We start from the raw sequence: 15,465 nt of genomic DNA, 5'->3' as shown, positions 1-15,465 counted from the left end.
TCGGCGGGCTATGATACTACATACTCTACGTACGCAGTCTCACAGTCTCACACAGCTCAGCTTCAACCCACTGGCGGCAACAGCGAGCCAAAGGGAAGTCTTGTATCAAACCGCCAAGACGGGGGCTTACCACCATAGCAGGAGATTGCCCACCGGGCATCGCGAGCTCGCTGCAGGGCATCGTCCAGCCCAGGGCAGCTCAACGAGGGGACCGGGCTTGTCAAGGAACTACTGGTAGTAGGTCGCCCTGCGAGGTGAGGCCTGGAAATACGCAATGTCCCAAGCCTTTACAGGCCCCCAACAGCTACCATGTAACAATCCCACGCTGCAAGGGCGCGCGCAATTCAACCCGCCGACGGCTCCGGACAACTCAATCATGGCGATCTGCGCGACCAAGAACCTAGCAGCCAAACCTTTTCTTTTACGCACACGAGTAATGACTATCGGTCTGCCTGGCACGACTTGGCATCAATATCGACAATGCTCAAAGGGGTAGGGACTTTGATGTTTGCAATTTCGCCGCATAGAGCTCGATCATCGACTCGAGGTAATATCACTGACTCCCTTCTCCTCGACTCTATTGCTTTCGAGTCGCGCAACACCTCGCTGCCAAGAGACGCTGTGCGCGTCAACAAGATTACTGACTGACGCAAAACTTGGAGTCGCACAGCGATCCAGCGATGCGATAGTAGTGCGAGAGACAAAGTGGCAAGCCAAGAAGTATGCAACTTGCTCAACTACCACGGCACGAATTTGAGAATCCCTCATCCAGACGGCTGCACCACCGTCCCTAGAGCAAGATCGGATGGAACTGGGAGACGAAACGCCTCAGCTGAATGGCAAATCTGACAGACAGCCCGCAACATCCGTGCCGAGCCATCACATCGTCAATCACGGCCGACATCTTCCGTCCTTACCCATCAAGGTCTCTCTATACAGGACCCGGGCTTCTCTATCACGGAAGCCGCTGACTTACTGCCGGCGCTCCTGAAGGTTAGGTTCAACAAACTAAATTTTGGACTGCTCCAACTTCCGGGCTGACCTCGTCAGAATATGTAACCATTACTGACCCTAACCCTCACACGTCTCTCAATTCCGGACCCCCTTTTTCCTCTACTCCCTTTCTTCTCGTTCCAATGTTGTTGGTATGTAACGTTGTTACTACTTCAAACCTCACCTTTAAAGTTGCAGCATCAAGATCGCAACGACACCGGCCACTGAACGCCAAGCTCAACCAGTCCGCCATGGACTTGGCTGCCGTCACCACCACGCCCTGTCATCTCACGATGTAGTCCGAGCTCGATTACAGACAACCCGCCAAGCCGTTGCATCTACTGGCCCGGGCCCCTTGGCATTCCCCAGGTTCGCGCAGATTGTCCGACGATTGTCTCAGACTCTTTGCCATCCATCCATTGTGGATAGGCGAGTGCCGGACGGGATTGACGAAATACCCAAGACCTTGTTTCCCCTTGCTTAGTATCTACCTACTGAGCCTTCCCGTTGTTGTCAGAACCACGCGGTACTTCAAAGACCTGAAAGATCTGGACCGCCATGATTGGCATCGATGCTCATCAAAGCGCATTTTTGAAGATGAATGATAGCCAGATACCAGTCTTCCTCATCGCCAAGTCCTTGCAAGACACAGGTTCCGAGCTCACCGCCGACCTTGCTCCCCAGGGTCACGGTCTAGACTTTTTGACCGCCAGAGAGTTTCAAGAAGCCCGGAACAAGGCGCCTGCTCGTTGAGGTCGTCAAGGAGCGGAATGGTCCGCTTCATTTTTTATTTTATTTTTCTTCCAAATTTTGAAAGAATAGCTCAAAGTCAGCACATGTTTGATTGCTGACTCTGATAAGGTTCGTAATGTCCAATACTTCAGCCATCATCTAATTCCCCAGCGCAACCACTGTCGATCTTGGTGCTATCCTACCCGCGGATAGGGTTAGGCGCACTTGGCGAAGAACTTCATCATTTCCACCAGAAGGTCGTGACATCTCTACGCTCGCCCAGAACGAACGTCCTCCGCATCTCATTAAACAAGTGCACTGCACGTATTCGTGGACATTATTGGTCGTCTACCGCCTATCTGGCTTCTTGGAACCTAGAAATGAGCTGCCGTGCAGATGATCTCTCACGCCATGCCTCCTCAATCTAGGGCACCGCTGAAGATTTCAACACAGACACGTGCTCGCTAAGCTGAAGCGAAGACTCGTAGGCTCTTCGAATAACAAGCGTTGTCTCTGCTTTCTTTTGATAGGTCACGCTGAACTTGGTGTCGAAAGAACCTTTTGTGTGTGTGTGTGCGTGCCATATCGTCCACCATCACAACATAGACCCTGTCAGGCTCCAGCTTGAATTCCCTATGGGTATGCGCATCATTTGATTGACGGAGCCCTCCCGTGCCTACCTTCTAGGTTCGACTCATAGTGAATGAAGCCTTTGGGTATACTGGTCTGGCCCGGTCAATGCTTGACTTTGGCGCCGCGGATGTATTGATTCTTCATGTTCCGTTATGGCTTTGCCAAGCGCTGCAGCAATACGCCTAGTGTCAACAATCCAAGGGTACCTGCAGTAGTCTGGTTATAAGATATATCAGAAACATCATCTTGATCGATGGAGGTTCTGAAAATACTAACCTAGCAGTCTCCATCTGCAACCTGCAACTTGTCAACTGTAGTAAATCGAACCCAGACCAAGGTTGGATATTTCAAACTCCCGTCGAGGGCATTGTATCCAAGCTTGTTCTGCTTCGAAGGTCTGTAATCCAGGTTATATGTTTTCAGGTCTGCCTCCTTCATTGCCTTATGGTATCGATGTACCTAGTCATTAGACTGTGTGACATTGGTGCACATTGAGGTTATAGCAGGAATGTCCAGGCACGATTGAGTCCTTCTAATGGCAGTTTAAGTAAAGTGTTTGCTTGACTACGTGGTCAGTGTATTCCATGAAGTCTAGGTTATGGTGATGATATCCGTTGATGTTGCGAGAGCAGCAATTCAAAAAGAGAAGCTGAGATGGAGGTGAAGAAACAAACGTTTCTCATGCGGGCGAAGGGAATATTTAAACTTCACGAGCGAGAGGCTGGCCTCTCCTTGAACCTGTACCCGCCTTGTCCAATCTGCCAAAGTGAAGGCGGAGGAGGTATGTGGCCGTTGCAATCAATTCGAACACCGGCCAGCCATCATCTTATTCATTAGGTACCGTCCTGCTTCATCCTTGCAGTCGGTTGGTCTGCAATTGGTTCCGCCATCTCATTTAGTGTAGGTACTTTAGGTCCGTCTCACTTTATTTGTTCACCTACTTCAGTCTCCCATTCCAGCTTTTCCATCGCAGCGACACATGACATCGTCGCGGAGCATTACCTGCCTAACTTCAATTACTGTGAACCGACTTAGCCTAAAGAACTTTGGATCTCTCGGTTTAGATTGTTGATACCAATTTACTCTGCTTCCGCCATCTTCCATAACTCTGTAGACCTAAGCTAGCAGTCCTCATGAAGTATCTGGCTCGTCTTTGAAGATGCTTTCTAACCCTTTGAGATGGTGAAAACTCCCTAGCTTTCGTCGGTATTGGATCTCTCAAAGCAACTACAACATTGTAAGTCAAACACTTCTCGATAGACCACATTGAAGATTAATGCGTAATACGGATAATCAGCTCTGCTTTCACTTTCACCTTTTGACAGGTCACTGTAGCTTGTTCGCAAGGACATCTTCAGCCGTGCTACCGTAAATGGGACTGTAGTTGGCTTCCCTACTTAGATGTACTTCGTAGGCCTTTCGTCTTGTCGCATGAGGAACTTGTTGTGCAAGTCGATGCTTGGGCAACAAGACCTCAAGAGTGAGGGGATCCAAGGAAAATGAGTAGATAGTCAGCGTGCCGCGCTTTCATTCAAATTACATATTTGCGATATTCCTTGGCAATCATGGATTCATTAGAGGGAGCAAGCAGCTCGTCAAGCTCAGCTTTGTTTGCCAGGTGACGCCGCCAACATCATTGGAGATGAAATTGAGCGAGATTATGTTTGCAGATAGTGACCCAATGAGCAGTTGAGAAGCGTTGATCCTACTCGACTAAGCAGGATGGGTAGTCGTAAACGCTTGGTGATGGATGGGGAAGGAGGATTCAGGCCGTGCCCTAAGAAAGAGAAAAGAAATTGTGCGTGGGATTGCGACTGACAGAAAAGTGCGGGAATGCACTTCGTGATCCTCACTAGAGGTAGGTGCTCACTTCTTCAATCCAGATTCTTTTTTTCTTACTCTTCTCTGTCGTCAGAGGTCAGTGACCCCGAAAGGGCCAAACTTGAACGCACCTTCCAACTCGCGGACGGTAGTTGAAACACTTGCAATCTGCTCCTGCTCTTGTCAATGCCCGATGAACAGAGTGACAGCGCCATTGTCGGCACTTTCTCAACCCGTTACCAGATGGTACAGTAGCTGAGGTGGGATTGGGGACGAGCTAGAGTTAGGCACAAGACGTAATTATGAGATGCAAGAAGAGGGTTGGTTGCGCAAAACTCATCGTCAAGATAAGTAGCCCACAAGCCGTTACTGTGGCCTACAGACCGAAAGAACATTGTGCATGTGATCCCTGTCCACACCAGAGATTTCCACCTGATAGGGGTTGAGAGAGATAAAGCTCGTTTAAGTACCGGGTATATTCCGTAACTCCGTCCAAAACCCATACAACTGGAGGTATCACAGATCAAACTTAAAACTTGGCGTCAGGGACCAGCCCTCGCATGTTTCAGCCCAACCATTTTCCGTTTTCCATGCCCCAAGCCCTGAAGCAAAACACCTGAGGCGTCAGGAACCAGCCCTTGCACGTTAGCCCAACCATTTTCCGTTTTCCATGCCCCAAGCCCTGAAGCAAAACACCTTACGCCAATGCCGTTATTCCAACATTTTTCCAAGTCACCATCATGCCCCCCAGTTCAGTCCGAAAACACTTCCTCGCTATCGTTGTCGGATTCATCCTCCAACATTTCCATTTTGGAAAGAACTCGGATGAGGTAATCCTGTCCTTTCACCTCTTGCTCCAAGCTGAGCTGACGTTGTCCCTCTATGCCATGCATATGAGAGATATTTGATGAGATGTTGTATATGGCTCGCATGACTCCAGACTCAAGCTTGTGGCCCAAAGATTCGACGCCAACTTCCACTCTTTGAGCATAGCCCTCTAAACGACAGAGTCGAGCTGTCGTTGAGAAGAAGGTCAGATTATTGGACTTGAGTCAAGATCAATACCCAAAATTGGATCGTACCTTCTTGGTCTTGCATGCGCTGCACATGGTGTTGTTGTTGCATTTCTCTAGATTCGCGCTCTGTCACATCCGTGGTATTAGTTTAGGTAATGAACAGGCATTGCTCTTGGATCCTGGAGAAGAACTTACCATCAAGCAGTCTCCTCAAAGAATGGATGGCAACAAAGACGTGAGAGAGCTGCCCGGTCTCCTTGAGCTGATCGCAGGCTTTCTTGATGCTGGCAAGTTTGTCGAGAAGCCTTTGCTGGTATCTATCCCCCAAAGCCAGGGCTTCAAAGGCTCGCCTATCTATAGAGGGTGGTTCCACCATTAGATTTGGCCCCGTGTTGTTTGCATTGTGATGAGGCGGCCTGGTGGTCACTCACGTCTATGTTTCATATAGAAATTGATGCCCTCCTCAATGGCTTCGAAAATGGCCACCACAAGATCGATAGCGACCTGCTGGATGTTTCTGTCATTGGGATGAACGGACAGCAGAATCTCAATCTGAGCAAACTCATGCTCGAGCTCTCGCGGGTTGAGGGTTAGTCTGGCGCGCTCGCGAACTGATGCCGCCCTTGTTGCTGCCTAAAAATCAACCAAACATTGGCATCAGTCTGAGATTCTCTCTGTGACGTAGCGTTGCGTAGAAGAGTCTTGGGGGCGAAGATTGCTCTTTCGTCATGCCTGTATGTCTCTCCACAAGCCTCGAAGCCCGCATCTGATCTGGGGACACTTACATCAACAAGCACCTCCACAACCCCCATGACAACCGACACATATTCCACCTCCTTGATGAACCGCATAGCCTGGACTCCCACCACTCCATGCTCCGCAATCCGGCGGCACCGCTCCTTGAACCTGCCTCGGCGCCTCCTCAGATCTCCATCATAGCGCCGTCTTGCGTTCTCCAGGCATTGCTCTACCTCGGCCCAGTTGCTCTTGGATCGGATGTCGTACCCCGGCAACACAGGCCCCGGACGCGGTTTCCGCGCCAGCACTCGCATGGCTGGGGCAAATATCTTGTCCCAGAATTTCATGGTCGCGATCGCTGGGAGAGCCGGTCTGGCCGGGTATTTGCCGTTGCCGCCCCGGCTGAAAGTCGACTTGGCGGGTGATATGACAACGTGGGCGGGGGCGGGAAGGTCGACGACATGCTGGATGAGTCCCGAGGCTACGCTGAATCTTCTGTTGTCTTTGAGTTTCTGACATGAGGGTGACTTGTGGATTTTGTGGATGTGAACGTGAAGGTTACCCATGTTCACGAGCATGATGGAGATTGAAAAGTTGGTCTCAACCAGTGATGTGAAGTGAGGTAAGGACTTGAATGTACACAATATTTCCCCCTTCTTCGCTTTACGCATCTGGCGAGGAGGAGCACCCAGGACCGGGCTTGGTGTCTTAATATCTGAGACAAAGAAGAAGAAGAGGAAGCCAAATCAGTGGTGGATCCCACTTCAGTCCACACGGAGCCTCAACAGGCCCTGGTCTGCTTTCTCGCGTCTACTCTCGCTGAATGGTCAAAGATTGAGCTGATCCATACGGCCATGGCAGAAAGCAGGAATTTGGCTGCAGCGGCTGGAGGAAAAAAGAAGCAAGTCTGAAGCCGCTAAGGAAAATTTGGGAAACGCGGCGTGAAGGCCGCATGCTACACTACCACCGGTATGCATGGGATGGAATCTAGCACGGCAGGCTGTGTAAAGAATTTTGGTGGTCCTTTGGCCTGCATGCGTGTAAACAACGTTTTTGCTTTGCCTGATGTCATGCTCTGCATGTGCCGGCTTCAGGGCCACGTCACTCGTCCAAACTGGAGAACTGCTTCACGTTCCCAAGATTCTTCTTCAGCTGAAACTAGGGTGGAGTACAGCAACTTGAACCCTCTGTGGAAGATATCCGATGATCCGGGAAGCTAGTCTCCCAGAGTTGGGCTGCAAGGATCACGACGACCTCGTTGTTTGCTCCTGTGAGGCTTAAGTTCCACGGAAAAGATTGTCGGTAGATCCTCTACACTAGCCGTTAGGCTTCAACGTTGACCAACGCAAGCGGATCAGCTGCCCCATCCTTGCCGTTCCACCGACCTATAGGACGGAGTGCCAACAACCGTCGTGGTGCCGAGGAAGCGACCCAGATAACGCGATTCCAAACAGCTTGTGTAGGCCAAGGCACATGTCACCTCCGGCAACCCAGATTAGTGGTTAAGGTTAGTTCCGGGGGTGCTGGGGACCGGCGAGAGGCCCCCGGGTGTGAATGAAAGTTCAACGCTTTGAAAGAAAAAGGGGTTTGAGCTCTTGTTGCCCAAGTCAAAACAATAACATTTTGGTGATGACCTGCGCGGAATTGATGCCAAGCTTTGGGTCTTGGCTGAGCTTGCGTATGGACCCACACAGGCCATATGGACGGGAATTGAGCACAGTCGCTTTTATCCGATTTGCGAAAAAGGCTTCTTTTCAGCTCGAAACATTCATCTCTATGTTTCATTCGGAACCCCCTGCGTGAGGGACGGTCGATTGGTTTTGCGCTACTGCATGCAGTAAACAAACAATTTTTTTTCCCCTAGAGAATGCTTCGTCAACACAGGATGCTCCTAGGAGTCGATCAACGGAGCGAACTCCATGCCCTTTCAGTGATCCAGTCCAATTGAGGCCGTTGACCTTTCCCAGCATCAAACACTAACTACACTAATTCGATGACCTGCTTGGTGGATAATGGAGGTTTCTGGCGATCCTGCTGCAGTTGAACCCCGGAGGTTTTGTACAGTCTTTACCCCTACAGTTGCAACCCCCCCTCGTGCTAAAACCCTACTAGAAGATTTGCAACAACAGGGGTCGAATTTTGGTGGGAGTTAACACTTATACCCTCTTATCGGGGCTTAAAGACCCCACTCTTCCACTCCGTCTACGGTCCTTCAATGGCCTGAGCTTCTCCTTTGGTCTGTGCACTGAATCTCTCTTTTGCGAGTCCCATACTTTATTGCAAGAAAAACTGCTATCGGAACTGTGTTGCACTAATAGGGGTTACGACTGTATCTCTTCCCCAGCCAGCACCGCGCTAATGTCTTCCGAGGTTGAACTGCGGCACAATGCTTTTACATGCATACCTAGCATTACGTCAGGTGTTATCCGCACACCAACCACATCCACAGCCGCAAACCTTTTGCTTCGATCTACAGTTTTGGTGCGGAGAAGGAGGAGCAAGCATGTGATCCCTGAAGTCTTCGAGCCGGACTGCCACACATCCACACACACACACACACTCTCTCTCTCTCTCTCTCTCTCTGAGGATGAAGATACGTTGAGAGCAATGATGTCAAGCATTTCACTACCCTGTATCTGTGAAGCCGGTGAATGGGACTCTCAAGACTATTCGCTCTGCTGTCCATGCAGTCAGTGTCTGCGTCTAGGGTTGACCACTAGCTTAGAGTTGACTGTATGTTGTCTGTGACAGCTCTGCGCCTGAAACGCTTCCACATCGAGTTGTGTTGCTTTGGTCCCAGCCCCGTCACCGGAGAATGCTATTGACCTACCGATGCCATCTAGGCGCTCGCTCGGATAGAGAGCGGGTGGTACTCTGTAGTACATATTACGGGTACCGTCTGAACTGGGGGCATCGGCGGTAGTTGCCTTACAGAGACAAGCTCTGTCGTTGCTTGGCTGAAAGTTGTTAATGGGCTGTGTTTAGTCGGTCACACATATTATCAGCAGATATATTCAGGTCAAGGCTCTTCTGGTGTGGGACTATTTGCCTCATGGGTTTTGCCCATGTCCTGCAAGTTCTTATTATAATAAGCTTCCGGTGTCCAATTTCAATCTTCTCCTTGGCGAGGGAGGCTGTTCGAGAATTAGTGCTGGCGCTCAGCAAGATCTTTTACATTTATCTACTTACTAAAGTCAATTAGCAGAGTCTGAAGTAGCCGGGTAGGATAAACCTCAGATGCGCTCTGGTAATGGGAATACGGGAATACGATTCGTAGGTTTTACATTTTCTACCACAACGGATCTAAAGGTGTATATCGTTTTCACTTTCAAGACTAGAGCAGGTACCTACGAATGTTGACATGATGCAACGATACTTGCGTTTGTTGGGTCGACTTATTCACGTATGAAAGCAGGAGAAAACCCCAAGGATTCGGCTGAATACCCAAACGAAGCAAGTTGCAATGTGATGGGCAACGAGTTGGTTCTATAACGGAACTGAAAACCCCCTGAACTTCCATGTATGTTTAAATCGTGCACTCTAAGAAGATCGTGAATACAGACACACAACTCCTTTGAATTCATCCGCTGAATTTCATCATTCTTGTCCGGACCTACGAGAAATTTCACCCGGTTCCAGCGGTCTTCGCCGACGATAGATCTTGGCCTGAGACAAGGACGCCATGTCCCAAGCTGCCAGGGAGACGAATCTCCTGCCACTCCTTGCCCCAGATCTAGCTCAGTAGGCCTTCATCAGGGACGACACTCGCAGAATACCTGCCGTTATAGCTCCATTCATAGGGTTTGCTGAACAAAGAAGGAAACTGCGCCACGAGATCAGGGTGGTGTTGCGAGGTCGGGGTGAAGGGTCTCGAGTCTCGTAGAGATTTCTGCCATCAGTCCACCCAAGATGGAGGCTATTCATGGGCTATTTGAGGGAAATGGGGGAGGGGGGGATGGTCAAAAAGGGTGGCCACACATATCTCGTCGTATTCCATTCGATGGACAAGACTCAGCCCATGGTGACATGATTTGAGAGAGATACCCAGCTCAGACACAGGGCATGAAACTTTGGTATCTTCTTCGGCATAAAACTGAAAGGGATGGAACACCTTCCGCAGCTGATTGGTAAGAAAAAGCCAGAGTCCGTCCCGGTCTGTGGTTGAGGATATTTAATGAGGATTGTTTTGCAGAGCCTAGGTATAATCCGCATCACCAATATAGCAGGACAACCCGGCCATCTATCCCATCCGGCATCCAAATAGCCCCTGTTGTCCAACCCAAACACCCCCATCACCCACCAACTCCGACCAGAAAAAAAGAATGATCCTTCATCATCATTACGCATTAACCCAATTCATCCTTGACGATAACCCCAAGTTTAGTGAACCTAAGGATTACGGCTCTCAAGCTCGTATCCGTGATGCTGACCACCTTGCGCCGGCGCGTCGTAGTAAGTTGGCTTAGGATATTGCGTCGTTGCTGCTGCTTCGACAGGCGCGACTCCCACGCTGTAGGGGCTGGCAGGATACTTCTGAGCAGAAGGCTCAGCCTGAGTGGCATAGGCTTGGGAAGCGTAGGCCGTGTCTTCAGCGTAAAAGCCTTGATTGATGGCGGGGTTGACTGCCTTGACGTAGCCGTTGCCGCCAGCGCCGGGATTGAGGTCGCCCTTCCGGAATCGGTGGTAGATGATGGAAGCGTAGATGAGCATGCCGACGAAGGAGATTCTATTTGTGGAGGTGCGTGAGTTAGCGACAGCCAGATAGTAGTACATGGCAACGGCAAGAAAGAGACAAAAGGGACTTACAGGATCACGATTGCGAGAATGATGGTCCCTGCAGTCCTAGCACCAATGACAGCCAAAATAAAGAAAACCACCCAAATGGTCGTCTGCACGACGTTTGTGATCAGAAAGAACTTGGGGCTCAGGGTGCGCCGCCCGCGCTTGATGATGCACACAATGTCCAGCACCAAACACAAAAAGACGAGCGTCATGCAAACCGCCACGATGGCAATCGCTGTCTTGACCGTGGTGTCGCCGAAGTCGCTTTCTAAGTCGTCCTGTTGAAGGGTGATGGCGGCGATCACAAGACCGCACGCGCCCAGCTCGAGAACCATGATGATAACTCGGAATACCCAGAAGGGAATGATGACGCGCTTGAGGAAGGGCGATGAGTCGCCGACTACGTAGGGTGGGGGAGGCATGGCCGCTGCTAGTCTCGTTCTTCTTCTATGATATTCGTGTGTTGTTTGCTGTCTGTCTGTAGATATTTCGACCAGTTGTGTATGACAGCGAGTCAATCAGTCGCAATACAGGTGTTTCCTTCCGTAGATGTGATATTTCCAAGTAGCTTTGTACGTTGGCTCAGGATATAGGCGTTGTGCGTCGTCGTTTTTAATCGTCGTCGTTTCTTTGTTTCTTGGAACGAAGGAGGAGGGCAGGACGATGAACTCAATCGCAATTCAACCACACAAACGTAACGAAATTCCGACCTTATAAAGGAAAAGAAAGGGAACAGAAGTATAATAAGACTGAGTGATCTAAATTGCCCCAAAACAAGGTTAGGGGACCCTGCAGCAGCCTAGCCATCCCCCGCAAGGTTCACGTTAAAATCTATGAAAAAAAAAAAAAAAAAAAAGAGAGACGAAAGACATCCCAAAGTGGTCAAGCTCTCAGTCGAACACAGCGCTTGAGTTAAAGAGAGACCAATCATGAGCTTCCACCGCCGATTACTGTTACCCTGCCGCATCTCTAAGCCCCCCTGCTAATAGCTGTTGGTGGCGTACCTATTGGTCAACTTTCTTGTTCCCGTTCTTGCCCTTGCTTTCTTTGTTCTCCCGTCCTTGCGGCCTGGGCCTGGAACGGGAACGGCCCAGCCAAGGGGGAAAGGAACAAGCGCGATTGCGGCACGGGTTCCGTCACTTCAGGGACATCTTGGACCTCACAGGGGCAGGCAGAGCGACAAAGTCAACAATGCTGCCGCTGGAGGCGATGATCGCTTGATGTTTAGTGCCTGAGGGATTGTCAAATTCTGTTCCTATACTGGGATACCAGACCGTCTCCAGTTCCTTGATACATTATCCAATCAAAATGAAGAGGGTGGGAAGCTGTAGGTAGCCAGATAGTAGCCTACAGCATCCGACATCCGTGTCATAGAATCCTCCATGCCTGCCATGCAGGTGATACAAACAGATGGGATCCAGTCAAAATCCTCACCCGGGGTAGCAACCGATACGCAACAGACCCGAGCACTTGGGGATCCGAGTTTGTGACCTTTGAAAGTGGCTCGAGAAAAGGGGGACACGGCACAGCGAGGGAATCCGAGTTTTTTTTGACATTCCCTCGTGTTTTTGTCAAATCACACAGGTCAGTCATCCTGTCCTTTGGCATTCCACCATTTACCGTTTTTTCTCAGGGCAGTGAACGCCTTGGCATCACCAGGATAGTACATACATAGGCAGCAGCATAGCTACTACCTAAGTAGCGTAAGCGCTATGTATCTCGTACGTCGTACCGTTGCTCCACTGCCATTCATTCTAGGAATGTAACTCGCCATTCAGCCCAGTGGCTGAGACGACGAACTTGGCAGCACTAGAAGAAAATCTAACCCCAAAACACCAAAAGAATACCTGCTCAGACGACAACTTCGATTAAAGAAAAGGACCTAAAATGGAGGTTTTGCTCCATCCTATCTGTCTGACTGCGCTGTCCACTGTCGTGCTGTGTGCAAACCGACCGAATAGCATCACTACTCTACCTATCTCGAGGCATCTCACTCTGCCCCTAAGGAGTTTTACCTTAGCTGATGCCACGAGTCTAGTGTAATTCAATGTGATTGTTCCATGTGAGTGAGGGACCGCAGATTTTGACAAAATCTTACGTCAACCCGATCAACATGGCGATCCGTTGCGGATGACGGATTATGCCCCACGGGAGGAGCTGGGTGATCTACTGCTTGTATGAACCAACCTATAGCATGACGATTCTCACCAACTCATATAGATTAGACGATGTAATAGTGTACAGACGAACATGAAACTGCACAGAGAGAAGGCTAAATCGGGGCTCAACGTTAGTTGATCATATTCAAACCCTTTTGATTATCTCAGATGCCTCTACAAACCTCCAACTCACACTATGACGCGAACGGCCCAACTACCAGCAAAGGAGGTGCTGACATGGAGGAACAAACACTGTTGTGTATCTCTGAGAGCAAAAAAATAAAAAAAAATAAAAAAATAAATTTAAATAAAAAAATACCAAGGAAAGAAGAACAAAGATGAAAAATTGATATCCCTACGTGACGTAAAACATCGCAGCGGTAACTTGGTCTAATTACCAAAACGGCTTTCTTTCCGTTGAGTACGGCGGTGGCACAGAGTGTTGTGGCTACTGCTTGGGTAGGTAAGATCGCATCGTAGGGCTGACGGGACTGAGTGAGACTGCCATATACCAGTTCCGCACGCTGAACGGATACAGTCACCACCGAGGTTAACATCGATTTGAACTAGGCACAACACCAACCTTAGTTTCTGAATATCCCCTGCTAACAACCCTCTAGTATGTTCCCGCATACAGATATCTTGGTAAAGCCCATCATCCTAGGCAAAATTCTGCGCGTAACCACTCTCAAAGCAAAGGCAGACCAGCTACCAAGCGATTCGAATCAGCAACCCAAATTCCCTTCCAGTTGCTCTCTACTCAAACCGATCCTCATCGGCATAACCATAAGCCAACCCCAACAACCACCCATCCGCCTCCCTTTCTCCCTTCGGATTGACCCCTCCCCAAAGCACAACCCCCTTTCCGTCCAAACACCCCGACGCCGCCAATAGCCCTCTCGGACCGGGATGCACCTTACCCTCCGCCGCGGCCTCCATTTTCTGCTGAGTCGGCACCAGCTCCGCTTCCGCCCAGCTGAACTTACCCGACTCAACCCCCTTTGGCATCAGCTTGTCGCGAATCACATCCTTGGCCGCAGCACCCGTGAACCCGTGCGAGGGCAGTTGGAGGGACCAGATGTCGGCGTAGTATTTCTCTTCTTCAGGTGATGAAGTGTCAGACTCGCCGACCGCGTCCGAGGAGATGCCAAACATGTAAATCAGATAGGAGCGGCCGTAGCCGGTGTGGATGGGCACCAACGCACCTCCGACGCGCGGTTGCGGGCCGGGCGTGAGCGGGTTGATGGGGTAGGTGATGGATTGCCAAGTGAGTGCGCCGGGCTTCTCGCGTTCGGTGGTGGACTTGAGGAGATCGAGGTGATTGATGGTGCCGCTGAGATTGGGCGAGTCCGGGCTGGCGCTGATGGTGTAGAGAGTTGTGTCGGCGTAGGCGGCGGCGAGAGGTGGGAAGGGGGACTTGGGGAGGGTGGTCCACGCGTTGCGGTCAAAGCTGTAGAGCCATGTTTCTGTTTCGCTGCCGTCGGAACTTGATGTGTGACCTCCGTGGAGGATCAGGAAGTTCTGCTTGTCGTCGACAAAGATGTGGTGGCCGTAGCGCGGCACCAGCTTCACCCCTAGTTGCGTCTCCCCTTGCAGCTTTGTCCACTTCATGTGCTCTGTGTCCCAGAGCCAGAGACAGTTGTCTTCCTCGATGGGGTTGCCGTGCTCGTCGCATCCGCCGTGGACGACAACCGAGTTGCCCCAGGCGCAAGCGGCATGTTTGGTACGAGGTGCGGGTATGTATGTCTCGCCAGTCTTTGCCTCGATCAAGGGGAACGCTGGAAAGTGATCGTGGATCTTCTCGGCACCGGTGTTTTCTTTGCTCGGGAGAAGAATGGCTTGGACATCGCTGTTGCAAAGCTTGCCATCGACATCTTCGCCACCAAAGATGTAGGCTTTGTTACCGATGGTGGTGATGGTATGATTGGAGCGGGCAAGGGCTCGCCTGGAGGAATGCAGTACGATTAGCAGGTGGTTCCTTGTTGAGAGAGGGAGAGAGAGAGCGCGCGCATACTCGGTGGGTTCTGATGTCGCCCTCGCTAGCTGTGTGAGAGACACTTTCAGCGGCTGTGTTGGAGCGGCGACGGCGACTGCGGCTCCGACTTCGACGCCTGTTGCCACGATCTGCTCGGCAACCAGAGCACCGGCTGCAACTTCGGCCATTCTTTCTAAGGATCTGGGTGGTTGATGGTTTGTGAGCTTCGCGATTTCTGATTATTCTCAGCAAGAGTGCAGCAAAAACAGCAGATGTAATCTGGAAGCTACTGTCAAGAGAACGGTAAATTATCTTCTCGTGTGCTTCCCTGGAATCGGCTTGTGTATGATTCTACTAAGTAGCGGTGTTGTTTGTTGTTTGTTGTCTTGCACAGAAGGGACGAGAGCTTCAGACGAACGCCTGTGACGTCAGAGTGGGGTACAAGCGCTTATCGTCCGTGATTACCCCTGACTAAAACCTTATCGCTAAGGAAAAGTCCCGTCCCATGAGCCCCGGTCCGCTACACAGACAGTTTACAATTTACCCTACACATAGGCAGCATAGGTAGCGCGAGGAGAAGGGAATACGCGGGGCAAAAAAAAAAAAAAAAAAAAAA

General features: G+C 50.5%; 3 protein-coding genes across 3 annotated transcripts; all 3 read right to left on the bottom strand.

Annotated features, from left to right (window-relative positions):
• Positions 1-4,919: 4,919 nt before the first annotated feature.
• On the bottom strand, positions 4,920-6,511 carry NCU06129 (hypothetical protein; the record flags this gene model as incomplete). Its single annotated transcript, XM_954898.2, has 5 exons — positions 4,920-5,194; positions 5,262-5,321; positions 5,391-5,549; positions 5,627-5,828; positions 5,981-6,511. The coding sequence occupies 5 exons, from the start codon at positions 6,509-6,511 to the stop codon at positions 4,932-4,934; spliced, it is 1,215 nt and encodes a 404-aa protein (XP_959991.1). The 3' UTR covers positions 4,920-4,931.
• A 2,811-nt stretch (positions 6,512-9,322) lies between these two features.
• On the bottom strand, positions 9,323-11,544 carry NCU06130 (hypothetical protein). The gene is made up of 2 exons (XM_954899.3): positions 10,740-11,544; positions 9,323-10,659 (listed from the first exon to the last, which is right to left on the bottom strand). The coding sequence occupies exons 1-2, from the start codon at positions 11,135-11,137 to the stop codon at positions 10,323-10,325; spliced, it is 735 nt and encodes a 244-aa protein (XP_959992.1). The 5' UTR covers positions 11,138-11,544; the 3' UTR covers positions 9,323-10,322.
• Positions 11,545-13,013: 1,469 nt separating this feature from the next.
• NCU06131 (hypothetical protein) lies at positions 13,014-15,226 on the bottom strand. Its single transcript, XM_954900.2, has 2 exons — positions 14,889-15,226; positions 13,014-14,819 (listed from the first exon to the last, which is right to left on the bottom strand). Exons 1-2 carry the CDS (start codon positions 15,035-15,037, stop codon positions 13,631-13,633), a joined length of 1,338 nt encoding a protein of 445 aa, XP_959993.1. The 5' UTR covers positions 15,038-15,226; the 3' UTR covers positions 13,014-13,630.
• Positions 15,227-15,465: the final 239 nt, after the last annotated feature.

Source organism: Neurospora crassa, linkage group VII (genome assembly GCF_000182925.2).
Source record: "Neurospora crassa OR74A linkage group VII, whole genome shotgun sequence".
In the NCBI taxonomy this organism is placed as follows: domain Eukaryota; kingdom Fungi; phylum Ascomycota; class Sordariomycetes; order Sordariales; family Sordariaceae; genus Neurospora; species Neurospora crassa.
The sequence above is the reverse complement of the archived record's forward strand: the minus strand, read 5'-3'. Positions and strand labels throughout refer to the sequence as shown.

Coding starts and splice junctions, on each gene's coding strand:
- NCU06130 (XM_954899.3), bottom strand. CDS start 11,137: ATGCCTCCCCCACCCTACGTAGTCGGCGACTCATCGCCCTTCCTCAAG. Junction 10,660..10,739: donor ATTCTCGCAATCGTGATCCT/GTAAGTCCCTTT, acceptor CTCCACAAATAG/AATCTCCTTCGTCGGCATGC.
- NCU06131 (XM_954900.2), bottom strand. CDS start 15,037: ATGGCCGAAGTTGCAGCCGGTGCTCTGGTTGCCGAGCAGATCGTGGCA. Junction 14,820..14,888: donor GCGACATCAGAACCCACCGA/GTATGCGCGCGC, acceptor GCATTCCTCCAG/GCGAGCCCTTGCCCGCTCCA.